General features: G+C 41.6%; 1 protein-coding gene across 3 annotated transcripts in view; it reads left to right on the top strand.

Moving 5' to 3' along the window:
* The window catches only part of KIAA0586 (KIAA0586 ortholog), a 66507-nt gene extending 54413 nt beyond the window's left edge, over positions 1–12094 (top strand). For 2 of the 3 annotated variants that reach the window (XM_057373222.1, XM_057373221.1), the window contains exon 31: positions 11733–12094. In XM_057373222.1, coding sequence (XP_057229205.1) covers positions 11733–11878 — 146 coding nt within the window. In that variant the 3' untranslated portion in view covers positions 11879–12094. The remainder of the gene's footprint in view (positions 1–11732) is intronic. The other variant, XM_057373224.1, reaches the window with a different exon arrangement.
* The last annotated feature ends 4692 nt before the right edge of the window (positions 12095–16786 follow it).

The raw sequence follows: 16786 nt of genomic DNA, 5'->3' as shown, positions 1-16786 counted from the left end.
GCCCATCAAGTGAGTCCCCATCTGGTTTGTATCAGACTGTTTTCACAGCCAACAACTGCTGCCTTTTCTATATCCTGACACTTAAGGGCCCCATGCTATCAAAGCATTGCTGTGATAGCCTGTCTGGCTGGGCCCATACAGCTGTGCCTTGCAGCTTGAAGCCATTACCCCAGAAATGGTAACTTAGAACTTGAACTGCCTCTTATTCCCATTGGTGTCGTGTGTACAGTGAACAGAATACATTTTTGTTGAACTCCGTGTTCCAGAAAAGAAAAAAAAAACAAAAAAAAAACCTTCTCTCGTTTTGAGTTTACGTGATTGGTTCCTTTTTATTTTGCAGCAGCTTCCTGTATCTACAGGCAGTTTCGTGTTCTTCTRAAATTAATGAATACAAGACAAGCAGAATTTAGTTAAGGCACTGTTGTTGTTACTTTTATGGTACATTAAAGCCCAATAAGTGAAAATTAAACAAGCAAATGATTCTTAATGAGGATTTTTCTTATCAGATTCAGAATAGTTTTCCAGGAAACTTTCTGTGAGTGATAAATGTAGGTGGTGTGAATAAAGGTACGCCTTGGATACTCCACTACTCCCTTTCCAAGCARCTCTCTAAAAATACAGAGCAATGCACAATGAGTCTGCATTAACCTGTTTATTTCTTATCTGGAGGAATAGGGAAGGATTGGAGAACTCTGCAATAACAGAGTTAAAACTACATTGCAGTTTGCATTGCAGAATTAGTGAGAGAGGCCCCAGGCATGATCCAAACCCTTTCCCAGCTTCCAGCTTTGTAGGAGACAATCCTGTTGCAAGAGATCTTGCAACATGTGTTTTCTCTGCCTCCAAGCTTAAAAAAACCCCCAATATTGCATCAAATAACAGTGACATTTAAATGTTGTGTGTAAAGAAAGATGATCTTTAAGCATTTGTTCTCTCCTGCTCTTGTGTAGGCAGCATAATGCTCAGTGACAGGGTAATGATGAGGGAAAACATATTCCCCAACTTGGAGATGTATTGAATTTTAAGTGTATTCCAAACTCAATTCTTCCCTGATATTTAAGAGGCGGAAAGAAAGAAARTAATGTATAATGTTTCTTAAAATTCTGGTCTTATTGTAGCATGTGCAAGAAACTGCTAGGAAACAGATTGCTTTATCTGATACTTGCAGAGAAAGTGTTCCTGAACTTGGGAGTGTATTGTGTGTATAATGTGAATGAATTTGCTGCAGGTGACATACTGGGGAGCCATTAAATTCCATGAGGCACACAAGATAAGAATTCCTTTCCCATTGTGCTTTTCCTGCTGGCACACACTGGGTGTCATCGTGTCAGATCAGGATTGTGCTGAGTAATTGCCTCTGGTGTCGTTGTCAGGTGTGTGGAAGGTTTGCAGAAGCTGCTTTCCTAAGGAGCTTGGTGTAATTGCTGTTCCTGTGAGCAGCTCCTGAATTCAGGTGTGTGCCCCGTGATGATGCACAAAGCCAGATTTGTGCCTTCCACCTCAGAGAGCTTTTCCATCCTGAATTGATTGGATAATTCCAAGTTCTGTCCATCACCAGGCAGAGCCCACACTCTGCTCCCACATCTGAGCTAGATTTCCATTTATCCTCCTTAGCAGGGCAGATTTCCCTGTATTTTGGCCAGGGATATTTAAACCCAGAGAACTGATAAATTATTTTCCCTCAGGCTTCCCACAAGCTCTGTTATCCTGCTCATGGCCCACAGCACTGAGGAAGCTGTGGATGAATTGGGTGCTCACCARGTTTGGCACCAAGAGCTGCAGTGCTTTCTGGAGGAAATTGGTGCAGCCAGCATCCCAAATTTCAATTTGTGTGTGGCTGCAGCTTCTGAGGCAAAGAGCAAATGAGAACCAGGCTCAAAGGGTTTTGTGGAGCAGCTCCTGACAATGGTTGATTTCTCAGTTCCTGCTGGGAATCTTTTCATTGGCAGTGAATCCTTCAAGAGGCACAGTGTTGGTGGGAGCTGCCTGAAATTCTCCCTGGAGTTTTATGCCACTTAGCAGAGATGGAGGGGGTGTGATATTAAAATCACTGATGTGTCTAAGAGAGAGCTGAGAAGGTGGTGCACTGTGCTTAATATGCAACATAAATGTAGAGTAATACATTTCCCCAGCTCATTTATTCTGCTGGTTCGGAGCTCAGATTCACTCAGCTATTGCAAAGGAATTTTGGTTTTACTCTTTCCCATGTAACAGGCCAAGGTTTTTGTATTATTTTTTTTTTAACAAGGAGGAATGCTTATCTGTATTGCACAAAGTTTAATCAATTTAGATTTTAACAAACTTTTAAATAGCACAAGATAAAATYATCTGTTTACTCTCAGACCTTTCCAAGTTTCTGGTCCCAGACATTYRATGGTRAAGGCAGAKTTACTTGTCATCACACTGGGTGCTCATTTCAAGAGCAGGTCAAAATACAGTCTGGACACAGACAGGACCAGAGGTCTGRAATGGTCTCAAGTTGCCCCAAGGGAGGTTTGGATCAGATATTATGAAGAATTTCTTCACTGAAAGGCAGGTCAGGCCTTGGAACAGGCTGCYCAGGGGAGTGGTGGAATTGCCATCCCTGGAAGTGTTCCAAAAATGTATTGGATGTGGCACGTGGGAGCATGGTTTAGGGGTGAATTTGGTGGTGGTGGGTGGACTTGATGGTATTGGAGGTGTTTTCCAACCTAAATGATTTTATGCTTCTGCAACAGTGAGCTCCCAGATTTTCCAGTAAAGACATTTGATGTTTTCCTTGTTTGAGCATGTGCTTAGTTATTCAGGTTGCTACAATCCTCTTTCTGAGCTAACAGAAAAGTTGTTTGCCTCTCTAAGCTTCCTAGAGCTTCTTATTCCTGTCCATTTTCCAAAGGTCATTGATGTCCATGAATGGTAAGAGCTGTAGTGATATCCTTCTGCTGCTAAACAAAAGGCTGCAAAAGATCTATTTTTAATAAGTTTGTTTGTTCATGTGCTAGAAATGTCTGTAGAGATGTTTTGTTTAAAGTGACCATTGGAAAATTCTAACTGTATGGGGCTGGCTTTGTTCTGTCTTGTTTTGTTTTGTTCCTGGGGAAAATGTTCATAATCTTCTTTTGAAAAGGTGTAATTACAAAAATTTGGGRTAATTCTGCTGTAGGAATAAGAATTTTAGTATGCCAGGTTATTGTAATGGTCTTACAGTAATGGGAGTCTTGGCAAACAGTTTCCATATGGGGAATCCCATGACTTTGTTAGTGAAAACCATCAAAACAAAGGCATGGGATCATGTGAATATGTAAGTATTCAGAGTAGAGAAATAAAATTGTTTTGCTTGTGGTCATCTAGAAAAACACTTGAAGTTTTTTTTTTTTATACTGAGTGTATCTTATTTAATTTTTTTATTACATGAATGCATGTAGTGATTCTGTTCAATGTGAGGAGTGACTTGCAATGAGAAAATGCTGCCCTGCAGCACTGCCCTTCAGGCAGAACRTTTTCTCTTTTCTTGCTGATACCCATTCCCTAACTTTCACTCAAATCTGGGTGCAGATTGCTGCTGTGGCTGGAGGGGATAAAACCTCTTTGCCCAGGAAATCCTCTTGTTGGAGGGAGAGCTCATCAAAGTCTCTCATTGCACTTTTTAGTTGTACAAAGTAGCTTGTGACTTCTTTTATGGATTCACTGAAACCTTCCTCTGGGATTCCTGAGGATTTTTTTTTGTTATCTTGTATCTGGGGAGCTGGCAGGGTTGGACAGAGAGCAGTGCTTGGAATTCTCCAGTTCCACCCCCTGCCATGGACAGGGACACCTTCCACTATTCCAAGTTGCTCAGAGCCTCATCCAGCCCAGCTYTGAACACTTTCAGGGATTCAGGGGCAGCCACAGCCTCACAGGGACACCCAKCTGCATTTTGACTGAGCTGGGTAAATGTTAATTTTCAAATCTTAATTGATGATGGAACATCACTTGACTTCGGTCGCTCAACTTTAATTATTCGTGTAAAAATATTTTTTAATTATTTTTTCMATGAAAGGAGGCCATGTAACTTCTAAGAATTAAAAAGATGCTTTGATTTTTATTTCTTTGCCTTGCCACTCCCCAAGTAGGCTGTGAATGCTGTTATGTCTGGCACTTGTGGCACGATGCAGATAAGCTGGAGGCAGTATTGCTGCAATTAATATCATTAAGATACGAGGTCTCAGTGGAGCCAGTCCTACTGCTGGGTTTGCACTGACTGACTCTTCATCCTAAGGGAATTCAGYAGAACTTTATCTTAGAATTAAGTGTGAATTCCCACAATTGATCATTCCAGTTCCTTTTTTTTTTTTTTTAAGCTTCTTTATTTTGTTTCAGATACAGGCATTAAAATGTCACTTGGAGCCCCAAACATGAAGGTGTGAATAACAGAGCCAAATATATTATATAAATATCCTTTTGAAATTACCTTCCTGTCCACTTGCTGGTTAGATTTTACGTAAAATTAGAGGACAAAAATTGGTATATAGGTGATATTTAGTTTTACTGAATAAGTAAAATATTAATTACACCATTAGATCTGCAGTTTTTTAATTATCACTTGTCAGATTCTCCTGATTCCACCAGCTGTTTGCCTAGGTTATCTCTTGTGGATTTAGGGATTACTCCTCCCCGCAGCCCTTGCACAAGATACACATTTTTTCTGGTGGCTTTTCAAAGACTCTGGACCAGTAAGGAACCAAATCATTCTCCCTTTTTATTTTGAAATAAAAGCTGCTACTTCAGTATTTACGACAGAGCCTCATCTCAGTTTTCCTCAGGAAAATGGTTGCAGCCTAGAAACAGCAGTGCTTAAATGTTAAGGAAAGACTGTTTGTTTCAAGCCAATTGCACATCCAAAAATCACAGCCATCTGTATGGAAAAATCAAATTCACTTTTAATATTTCTTCTTAGTATTGGTAATTATTGTAGTTATTTGAAAGATCATTACACATCTTTTGGAAGGGATTTGGTGGGAAACAGCAGCAAGAGAATGTGGCCAGGGAACAAATTTGTTAAGCAGTGAGAGATTGTACAGAGCAAAAGATGCCAGATCTAAAGGAGCAGAGTAGATTTTAGGCACCAAAAGGAAATATTTATTTAGTAAACTCTGCAATCTCATTTCTAGATGTTTTTGGAGCTGCCTTCTGTCTGCCCTTCCCTACCGGTCTCCGTGTTAGGATTTTGAAAAATCTGTTTCTAGTTTATTTAATGTATTTCTAGTTTTTGTTCTGTTTAGTGTTGCTATTGGTGGGAATATAGAGTGTTTTGGAAAACCACTGAACCTTGAACTCCAGCTTGAGAGGAGGAAAAAAACCATTTTCAAATATTCTGCTTTGAAATATTTGTTAGCTGCTGAGCCTGGCCCCACCCTCTTTAACYGGCTGGGGATCTGCATTTATTTTCTTTTTGGAAATATTTATAGCTGGGCTATACATCGAGGGTTACACAAACAAACAGCAAAAGCAGAGTGTGTGTATACACGTGTTTATTTTCTGTGTGCGTGTGTGCAGGGGTTTGTGAGTACATGACACCAAGGGGAAGGTGGAATTTGCCAAGTTTAGGTCAAAACTTGAACTGAACTCACACTGTATAGTTTTCTGTCTCCACTGGTGTCTGTGGCCCACTTATGGAAGTTTATGAGTTGGCTGCAGCCTTTGAGAATGAAACTGTGTTTTTTCAGCTCCGGCGGTAGGCTCGTGCTTTTAAATCCAGACATTTTTGGCTCGAGTCCTACAGATGTCTGTCCATTTCTGTAAAACAACTCAAGTGTTTTAATTGTAAATGTACCCCTTTCATGTAACTCAGCCCTAGAAATCTGGCCTTGTTTTGCCTCAAGTGTTTTTTGTTTGTCATGAAACAGCTCAGTTGGGGCAGTCTGGGCTGGAGTTACAAAAAGGGAACTGCAGGMATTTGCAGGAGATTTGTTCTTGCTGTCTGTGTTTTTGTCCCAGTGGAACTCAGAGCTCTCACCTGCAGCCAGGTAATGCTTGGCAGAGCATTCACACAAAGAAAAGAGAGTCCCTGCCCTGAAAAGCACATTTCTGGCAGAGCTGAGAAAGGCCAGCTTCTCCACAAAAACCAAAATAAGCCCATGGATTCAAGGGGGCAGAACAAGAAAAGCTCTGGAGGAAGAACTGCCATTTTTAATGAAGGGAGAATAACTTTACCCAAAAAAATTTGGATTATTTGAGAGCCTGTTAATGGTCCTGCTTATTCCTGAGAAGGTTGTATTCTTTTCCATCTCAAAGCCATGTAACTAATTCTAGAACTCACCCACTTTAGAAGCCATTAAATTCCAGAAACATTAAATAGCCAATATGCATAATACAGCTAAATATGAAGTGGAAATGCTAAATATCATTATAATTAGTAGCTTGACTGACACTGCAGTGTAATTTCTCTTTTCAGTGCAGCCTTCAGAATTACATCAAAATATGGATATTTCAGTACGTGTTAGCCCAGCAAGCCTGGAATAATTTTGATTTTGCCAAAAATGCCACTTCTTGGGTTGCTCTATTTGGTAACTTYTGACAACTCTGTTTCCGTGCTAATGGTCTTTGTAACTATATGCCAGATGTGAATCTTTTTATGTAGGGAAAAAGCAAAATGGGGGAATGACAGAAAAATAAAAGAGGCACCTTCAGTGAAGATTTTAAGATGCTGAGTTAGATCTGCAGGTGCTGTGCTATCCCAGTGCTCAGAGCACTTGAGCTAATGCCATCTGGAGGAAGTTATTTGTTGGGACAGGACAGTGTTTGAAACTTTGAAGTCAGGAATAAACAAAGTGAAGCAGCTGGAACCTGGCAGAAGAAGAAACAAGCCATTCCTATCAGCCCCTGCTATTAAAGGAATGAGAGCACCRCACTGGAGTTGTTTTTACAGTCTTGGAAGTTTATTCTTGCTCTCAAAGAGAGCTGCTTCAGTTGGGGAGTAGAGGGAGGATTGTTTTGAAATTTTAGGAAGTAATATGTAGGTAATTACAGTAATTATGGYTCTGGTTTTATAATGAAAAATAACCTGGGTCGTGATCCTTCAAACCCCTCCCTGTTTATTGGGTCTGGATGGGGAGAGATGATTTACAAGGGYATGGAGTGACRGGACAAGGAGGAATRGCTACAAAGAAGAGGAGGTTTAGGTCAGATATCAGCAGAAAATTCTGGATYGTGAGGGTGGTGGGACCCTGGCACAGGRTGCCCACAGAAGCTGTGCCCCATCCCTGGCAGTGTCCAAGRCCAGGCTGGATGGGGTTTGAAGCAACWTGGGACAGTGGAAGGTGTCCCTGCCCATGGCAGGGGGTGGAATTGGATGAGCTTGGAGGTCCCTTCCAACCCAAACCATTCTATGATTCCATTATTRCRCTTTTCACTTATAAGACATGGCTCTGTTTCATCCTCAGATAGATTTRAAATAGTTTTATTTAATATATGGACAGCCAGTGGGAGGAGTTAAAGCACATGGTTTTGATTTGTGTTAGAATCAGACTTGTTTAGTYTTTTTATTTTGTCAAATAGAAAAATCCAAAAAGAAGGATTTAAACATTTTTCTTTGTTCTTACTGTTGTAACCAAACCTGCCTTCAGTGTGGTTAATTCCTTTTTTCTTGGGCACACATTCATGACACACTTCATATATGGCATTTTCTGTGTGTTACAGTACCTCTTAGAGAAAAACTCCCTTCACAGGTCACTGGATGGTTGACACACCATTAATTTTTATGCTTCTGTTAAACAAAGGTCTGGAAATTTAGTACTGTACATGAATTTGTTACAGAGTGCCAAGAACAGGAAAAATCTCTGATCTGAAATGTGACCTTTTTTCCATCAGGGGTTCACCAAGATGTTTTCAGTCACTGATGAGTTTCCACCAGCCAAGGACTCTCACACTCTTTCCAAGAGTGTCAGTTTTCACAGTTTATATGAAGTTATTCTGTGAGATGGTGACAATGAATTTGGAAAAMTGGAGGTCACCTAAGGTCACATGCTCCATTTATTGGATTTTAACGAGGAAAATTTTTATAAATATACCTAACTACATGATTGCAAAATTATATTGAGTACTCCCAGAGCCTCTAAAAAAGGGGGGAAAAGATTACCTGCCTGCCTGCCCTTCACTGCTTTGTTAAGTAAAATATTTTCATTTCCATTTTTATGGCTCATCAAAAGACTTGAACCATTGCAGTKTGCATTTTTGTGCTGGGGAGAAACTTGGTGTTGAAGAGGAAACYGTCTTAATATTGGTTATGAGCTGCTCTCTGATGAGGGAAAGGCATAAAATGGAATATCACATTATTAAAGAAGCAGCAGACCAGGGGCTATAGAAAGATTTAAACCATCCTGCCTCTGTTTGTGCCTTTATTCCCATATCCCTCCCTGTTTGTGTGTATAATGTGTTTTATGCATTGTGCATKCACGAGGTTACACTCAGCAAAAGGTAATAATGATAAAGCACATGTGAGAGTAACTTGGTAGCTGCATTTTTGGGGCCAATGTAGAGTTTCAGGATTAGAAGCTTTCTATCCTGGGAAGTTACAGTCATGGAGCAGAATCTCCCATCCAGCTGAAATATGATAACCACAGTTTTTTCACAGTTAAAGTGCTGAAAATCCATTTTCTGTGTGAATTTAACAAAGTCAAAGACTTCAGATTTCTGCCTTTAAAAAGGGCAGTGTTCACTCTGGTTATTTTTAAGTTTAAAGGTATTTTGATAGCTCAGAACTTGGTAACTTTTCTGTTGAGCAAGTAGTTGGAATTATTCTTTTCATTTTTTTCTGTTTTTTAGCATTTTAAACCTATCATAAAATTGGACTACAGTATATCTGTAAAATATATTAGAGTATGTGTTAGAGGAATGCAGACTAATGATACTTTCTTTTAGCACTCCAGGCATCAAAGATTTGAGAAATTCTGACAGAGCCTTGGGATAAGGGAATATTACTTTCTTTCTTCCTTCCATTTTTTTTTCCTTTTTTTTTTTTTTTTTTTAAGGGAATATTACTTTCTTTCTTCCTTCCATTTTTTTTTCCTTTTTTTTTTCTTTTTTTTAACAAACCTGAAAACAGCTGTTGAAACAATGACATCATGGAATGTGACACAACTGTGGAAATTATTAACCAAGTCAAGCTTTGAAAGCATCAAACTACCTCTAATATTGGAGAGGGGCTTTAGCAGAGGATGATTTACCAGGTTTCCTTGGGCATTGCACTGTCACGTCTTTACTGTGTCATTTTTGTGTCTATCTGTCTCTCCAGGCCTTTGTGGAAAATCCCTCTCCAGCTCTCTTATATCCCATTTAGGCACTGGAAGGCTTCTCTGAGGTCTCCCCAAAGCCTTTTCCTCTCCATTTGATGTGCTGATTCCCTGTGAAAAAAATACAATGTTCTTGTGCTCCTGCTGCATTCCTGAATAGCAAGAGGCTGGGCTGGCACAGGTCTCTCCATGYTCTGCCTTTACTGTCTTTGGCCTTGCTCATGTTTGACTTCTCAGTCTGTTGGCTGCTGTTCCAGCAGGAAAAAACACCRATGGAATTTTATTTTAGCAGTGAGGTTTTGTTTTAATTAGCCATTCGAAGCATGCTTTGCTGCAAGTGAGAGGAATGCAGATGACTGCTTCAGTGACACAGTAGATAATTAACTGGGGTGAAAGAAAGCCTAACTTTTGGGTTTTATTGGGAAAGTAGTGATTTRATTACCTAGTCTATCTCAGAGGAAGGAGAATTGTTACAGCCTATTGGAATAAGAACAAGCTCCAAGACAGCCTGTGCTGTTGTACACAGACTCAGATATGTTTGTTTTGCTTGTAGCTGCTGCCCTTAAATGTCCCCAGGACAACTGAAATCTCAAAATGCTCTTTCTGTATTGAGCAAATGTTGTGCCATTTCTCCTAAATTCATTCTTTGTCTCTACCCTAATCCATGGCTTGCTCTTCCTGCTTCATGAATTGATTCCTTCCTGCCGTGGCCTTGGCCATTTTAGAGCTATGTGTGGGGGTTGGGCTGGAAAACAGCCTGGCCTCAGACATGGTCAAAACAGGCAGACTCTAGCTGGACATGGCCATGTGATCTGGCTGAGGCATGTTTGATTGGTGTGTTCTCAAAACCCGGGAAAGATAAGAAAAGTATATATAAAGCATGCTAGTTGCTGGGGGGGGAGAGAGAGCTGGGGAGCGGAGGAGAGCTAGGAGAGGAGCAGTTAGAGGAGAGCTCGAAGGGGGACAGCTGCAATCACTAAGAGAGACAGAGAGCAGAGCAGAATATCACTATAGCAAAAGGAGCTGGAAGAGAAGACTAATAAAGAAGAACCTGTCTGTGCCTCTCGTGTCGTCTTTCCCGCGCGGCCCGGCGAGACGGGGGCTCCGGGCAGTTACACCTTCCTTTGGCTAAATACAACTTTTGCCCCTGGCACTTCTCCCATCCCATCTCTGGGGTCTGGCTGCAGGTTGTTTTCTACCTTTCCAGGGGTTCCTGGACAGGAGGACATTTGGGCACTGCAGGGATCTGTCACAGCTGCTGGAAGCTCTGTGGGATGTACCCCCCTCCCTTATAGGGGCTGCTGGTGCTGGGGTCTTGTCCCTCTCCCACGTTTTGCAGGGTCAGATCACAGGAATGGGAAATGGCCAGGTGCCAYCTCAGAGATGCTGGAAGTTGAATATGGCTTGTAAAGTCCTGCAGGGRACTCTTCAGGGGGAGTCTGTGTACRTGGGAGAATGGAAGAACCACAAAGGAGAAGCAAGAAGGACCCTTAATGGGTCAGGGAAATGAATTGGAGATAGGGAAGAGCTGAAATCATTTCTCACCTGTGTTTTGTGCAGCTGAAGCACTGAGAGGGTGTTTTTCTCTGCAGGAGAACAGAGAATTGGGTACATTTGCTTGTACCCAATGGCTTCAGCTGGTATTGCTTTGCTGTTTATGATGGAATATAGATACATGGTCTTAAACAACAGAAATGTTTTCTAAGGGCTTGATGTAAAAAGAAATGTAGGTGGAATTTAGTGATACTGTTTGTATCTATGGTTCCATTTCAGTGCTGTGGAAAACACCAGAAACACCAGTATACATTTTTGAAATTATTCTGGGTCTGCTGGAGATTTTATATATATATATATATATATATATATATATATATATACACACACACACGTGTGTGTGTGTGGTGTATCTGTATGTGAATATATCCCAGTGCAACACAACCCAGTTCTTCCAGTACATAAAGGGAATAAAGGGAGCCTACAAGAAATCTGGAGAGGGACTTTGTACAAGGTCATGGACTGACAGGACAAAGCAGAATGGCGTGAAACTGAAAGAGAATAGGTTAGATATTAGAAAAAAAAATCCTGGACTGTGAGGGTGGTGGGACMCTGGCACAGGTTGGCCACAGAAGCTGTGGCTGCTCCATCCCTGGCAGTGTTCCAGGCCAGGCTGGATGGGGCTTGGAGCATCCTGGGATGGCGAAAGGTGTCCCTGTCCATGGCAGGGGATTGGAATGAGGTGATCTTGAAGGTCTCTTCCAACCCAAACCATTCTGTGATTCTGTTCAGTCACAGAAATTCATCCCTCTGTTTCCTGATGAGGAGAGCTCTGATGGCTGAAGCAGCTCCCTCAGAGCTGTGGAGAGCAAGGATTATCTGTGTGCTTGTATTTCCATGGAAATGGAGATGACACCAGAAGAGTTCAGTCATTTATCACAGACAGCAAACAATTGTTATCCTTTTTTTTTCTCTTTTTTTTTTTTTCAGAAGAGGAAGCTGCCCCACATCTGAATCCACATCGTTCTGCAGCAAAGGTATCAGTGCAGCTGCCTGGGATGAGCATAGATCATGAAACACAGAGTCTGAGCAGCATACATGGAGATTTGGATTCATCAGGGACAGACACATTCTGAAGCTTACGGCTGTTTGTGACCGTCTCTGTCTGAAGATGTTGTCAATGGTATATTTGTCTGTCTCATGTGATAGTCTGGGTGTTCCATCACAATAACAGTCTCTCAGTACTGTTTTATTTTCTACTAYTTTTCTTGTAATTTTGCTATTATTTTAAATGATTGTGAATATAGCAATTATTTTTAAGCAAATAAAATGCAGGTTTTTCAGAATCGTTGTGAGTTGAAGTCAATAAATGCCTTTAAACATTTATTGTATTACAGGTGAATGTGAAGGTGATTGGTATTAAAATCTACTGCAAAAGTGTGTCTCACTGATGGAAAATCTCTTGGCTCAATATCACATCAATACTGTCAAAATGTTGAGCCAGAGAGAAATATATTTGGAACCRAACTTTTCTGCAAGAAAAACGTGTTTCTAGGTATCATCAGAGGTTGATCATCCTTAGAAAACCACTATGGCAAGCCAATAATTCAAAATTGTATGTTAAAAAGACCTTTAGAGTGATTATGAAGAACTAATTTTTTTAGAATTACAAGAATTTTGCAGCATTTTATGTTTGTTTCCCTAAAGATTTTTCCCATCTTGAAGCCTGTGAATGAGAGATTGAGTGAATAAGGCTATTTCTTTACACTTTTAATGTAATTTTTTTTCATTCTCATGAGACACAATTAATTCCTGCAGGCTCAGCCCTTCAGAATCATGATCATCTCAGTTAGGAATGCTATAATAATGATTAACATCAAGAATGTATGGACACAGTGCCACTGTCCCAGGGACTGCTCCACCATTTCATTGCTTCCATCAGGACAAGGTGGTTGATCCAGAAGGAAGGTAGGATCACCTRCCCCAAACATCCAGGCAAAATGAAAAAGAGGAATTCTGACATGTTCCAGTAGAAAAACTGGGAAATAAATTCTTTTCCAAGCAAGGCAAACACAGCTTTTGCTGTGTTCCTCATCTCTTGAGAGGCACTTGGTTGTTGCAGTAACTGAGAACATTTCCCATTGCTCTTATTTTATGGAGCCTGCAATGATTTCATCTCTTCTTTACAGAGAAAGATCAGAAGTTCCTTTTTGCTTTATGTTGATCTCATTGACCACAAGGTTCAGTTAATTTTCTGCAGTATCTGCAAGAGTAGATGGAAAAAAGAGAGAGAGCTTCAGCCCTTCAAGGTCAGTAATATCCCGAGGATTCAGCTTTCAAGGGTGTCTCTCAAACACCTTGCAGAGTTTTGCTTTTGTCTGTTGTGACAGACACATAAACATGAGATTTGGGTGGTGTCAAAGAGTGTCAGGCTTTGTGCAAAATGTAACATTGCAGTAAAAAAAAACCACACAAGTGAGAATTGTAGAACCTGGGGATGGTTTGGGTTGGAAGGGACCTTAAAAATCATTCAGTTCCATGCCCCTGCCATGGGCAGGGACACTTTCCACTATCCCAGGCTGCTCCAAGCCCTGTCCAACCTGGCTTTAGACATTTCCAGGGATGGGGCAGCCACGGCTTCTGTGGGTAACCTGTGCCAGGGACTTCCCACCTTCCCAGGGAAGGATTTCTTCCTAAGATCAATCTCTGAGATGGCATCTTTGGGAGCTGTTTTTCAGCACGTGATGCCACAGCCCTTTGTCACCCTCAGAGAGCTGCTTTTCTGGTGCTGTGCTGAGGATCTGCACAGTTGTGTTCATTGCTTCTCTCTGTGGAGCTGAATTTCAATTCCACTATTGACCCAATCAATGCTTTGTATAAACCACAGCCRCTCTGGGGATGGGGGAGATGTTCTTTTACCCTGCAAGTGTTTACATTAAACAAGTGAGAGGATAAGGAAATGCAGTGGGGAGGGCATGAGCATCTTAAACCAACTTTCCTGCGAGAGCAAACCTTCCTGAAGCTGTGTTCCAGGGGCTCTGTAGCCTGCTGGGTGGTTTAGGGTGCTGWTGTATAATTTAGATCCCTTTTGTTGCAGTGTAAAGAGCAGCTGAGCTGTGCCCAGGGCTGCAAGGCTGGATCAGGACTGTGCTTTGCTGAAAAAAAATGGAACTGAGAACATGCAGAGAGCTGACAAATGAGGAATGGGGATGGGATGGGAGACAGCAGATGGATAAACAGGCAAGGAGGCTGTTTAGGAAAGGATGAGGCAGCTCAACCAGTGGGAGAGGCCATCAGCTCATAATCCCAGGAAAATTACTGCGTGGGGTTTTATTGTCTGCAGTGCTGAGCATCTCACATTTTGTTCCAATTATCATCTCTTGCAATTAATCAAAGGTGTTGTCATTGACTGAATTGTGGAGAAATTTTGAGGGAAAATATGTCAGGAAATGCCCAGTGAGTACCATTTTCAGTCAGTTTTAGCAATTCCACATAGGGCTGTGTTCTCTCTCAGCTTGTCGTGACTGACTGATCTTTTTGGAAGCTTCTGGTTCCTGGCACTGTGATTCAAAGATCTGCTGCTGGTGGGGATTACACCATGGATGGCAGTGGGATCTGCTAATTCCTCATCCCCACTGCAACCTCTGCTGTTCCCATTCAAAGAGCATTTTGGAGAGGTGAAAAAAAGTGCAAACTCTTGGCATTTCCTTCCTCCAGGCTTCCCCAAAACAAGGTGTCCTGCCACATAAACGTGAGAGAGCCTCTGTAAATCTGGCACTCCATGCATGGATCATATTACAATTATTTATATTCCTAGGAAAACCAGGGAGAAACGGGAGGGTTGCTTTAGTTTTTATCTGAGTCTCCATTTTGACTTTGAAATGGAAAAAAAAAACTTGCAAAACCTATCTTCTAGAAATTTATCTATTTCTTACGTTTGGATTCAGTCTTGTATTTCAGGTTCCTGTAAGTAGTTTTCCGGAGTTGGAAATGGTAAGCACATGTTCTGTGAGCACAGCCAAGCCTTGATAAGGAATTTTTCTGTCTGCTTCTCCAAGTTCCATTTTGTTTCTACAGCTTTTATGATTGAAAATGCACATTTCTCATGGGCACTCACAGAACTGAAACAGCGTGATTTGCAAGCTTGCTAAATGGATTTCTTCCAAGGCAGTCATTGGGGTATGTCATCAAAGCTTAACAGCATCAAATAGAATTCCATCCAGGAAAAGTATTAAAAAACCACCTCTATACAGCTCTATTTTTCAGTTAAATCTCAGCAGCGGAGAGGTGAGGGGGTAGGGAGGGTGTTATTGGATTTCAGGATTGTAGCGTGGAAACCAAAGCCCTTGGCTTTATTTCTTGGTTTGACTGAATTCCTGGTGAAGTTTGCTCGTGTCTTACATTGGGAAAGCACTGGAACGAGGGTGTTTGTTCATGGATTGGACTGGCAGTGCTARGAAAGCACAGAACTGAAATGTCAGGAGCTTTTATATTTGCAGAGAATCTTTTTGTAACTTTGGTAAGGAAAATCTGGCATTTTGGAAGGGAAGTGCTCAAAACTACATTACTTTTTCCCTCTTTTCTCCCCTTCCTGAGGCTAAAAGAGAGCTGCTCTATGGTGAGGGTGGTAGGATGAGATTCCTGGCATAGGAGGAGATTTCAGCTCCAGGTCAGCACTGGCTCTGGGAGAGGACTCCAGCTCTGTCACCCTTCCCTGCTCAGCTGTTCTTGGTTTTCAGTATTGGAAGCAGAAAATTTCATGTGTACGCTTCATCTTATCTGCATTGTGGGAAATGGGATAACAGTGAGGTTTTTGTTATTCCTGTTCATAGCTCAGAGATGGAAGCTGTCAAAATTAGCTGCAAAAAACTTGAGCTGGCCTTCCCAGGCTCTTAAAGAATCGCTGCAGGATAACATTTCTGTCCTGACAGAGTCAAGATTGTGTGTGCCAACCTCCTCCCWGTGGATTAAGCACTCAGATGTGTCAAATGACACATGTGCAAAAATTCTCTTGGATTCCAGGCTGAAATGTAACCACAGAAGAGCTGGAACCCTGCAACTGTTTAACAGCTCACTGGAAATGCTTGGCACAAGCACTGCAGGCAGGATCAGATCCTGTGGGATTGATACAACATGGGAACTGCATCCTCCCCATCCGTGTCCAGTGGTGTTTGTGTGTGGAGCTGAAAGCTTCTGTACAAGCTTTGAGATATTTGCCTGGYTGGCAGGACTGTTCCTATGGAGATCTCATTTTTATTCCCCTTTTTTTCTGCTACACTCCTGATTTAGATGTGTGTCTTTCATAAGTTATCTCAAAATATTCAGTATTTTGATTGTGTGTTGATGCCTCCCCCAACCTTCCAGGACATGGATGGGATTTTGCTTTTTTGCTGTTGTGSATGTGGCCAGATCACTTATCCAAATCTCGATGTTGTGGCATCTTTGAACCAGGTCAGGGAACTGCAACAAAAGGTTTTTCCAGAAATCCCAAATAAAATTATGGAAATCTCAGTGAGGTGTTGTGGCCAGCTGAGCAGAGGCCAGAGTAAGGCTTGGGCTTTGTTCCTGTGATGGCAATAACAAAAACCCACAATGCTGTATCCATGTCTACAGCTTTTGTTGTATTTTGGGTAAAAGGGGAAGCCTGGTTTTGTCTTTTGCTCTCGTTCTCTGCCTTGAGAGGGGAGTAAAGAAAAGGGATTTTTACAGTTCAGGGGTTATTTTGCTCTTTACACATTACTTCATATTTAGGTTAAAATAGAGAAAGGAGAGAAAAGTCAAGAAGTGGAATCAGCAGACTGTGAGGTGTCTTGATCACGAAGGAGGTCATTCCCCAATATTTCCAGTGCAAGAAAGGGCCATTTTGGGAAGAGGAATGGAATTTACTTGGGGCAGAAAATCATTGTCCTTCTGGTGAGACTTCATCCCAAAAGCTCCCAGGCTGACAGATCCTGCGCCAAAGTTGTTGAGGACCTTGAAGGGGGATGTGAAGCCCCTGAAATGCCTTGAACAAAAAGCCAGTGGGGCTTTTGCCCATGATCTAG

The sequence above is a fragment of the Malurus melanocephalus genome, unplaced genomic scaffold, assembly GCF_030028575.1.
Source record: "Malurus melanocephalus ecotype Western Australia unplaced genomic scaffold, MMel_1.1 scaffold_190, whole genome shotgun sequence".
NCBI classification, from domain to species: domain Eukaryota; kingdom Metazoa; phylum Chordata; class Aves; order Passeriformes; family Maluridae; genus Malurus; species Malurus melanocephalus.
Note: the sequence above shows the minus strand (reverse complement) of the source record. Positions and strands in the feature narration are given on the sequence as shown.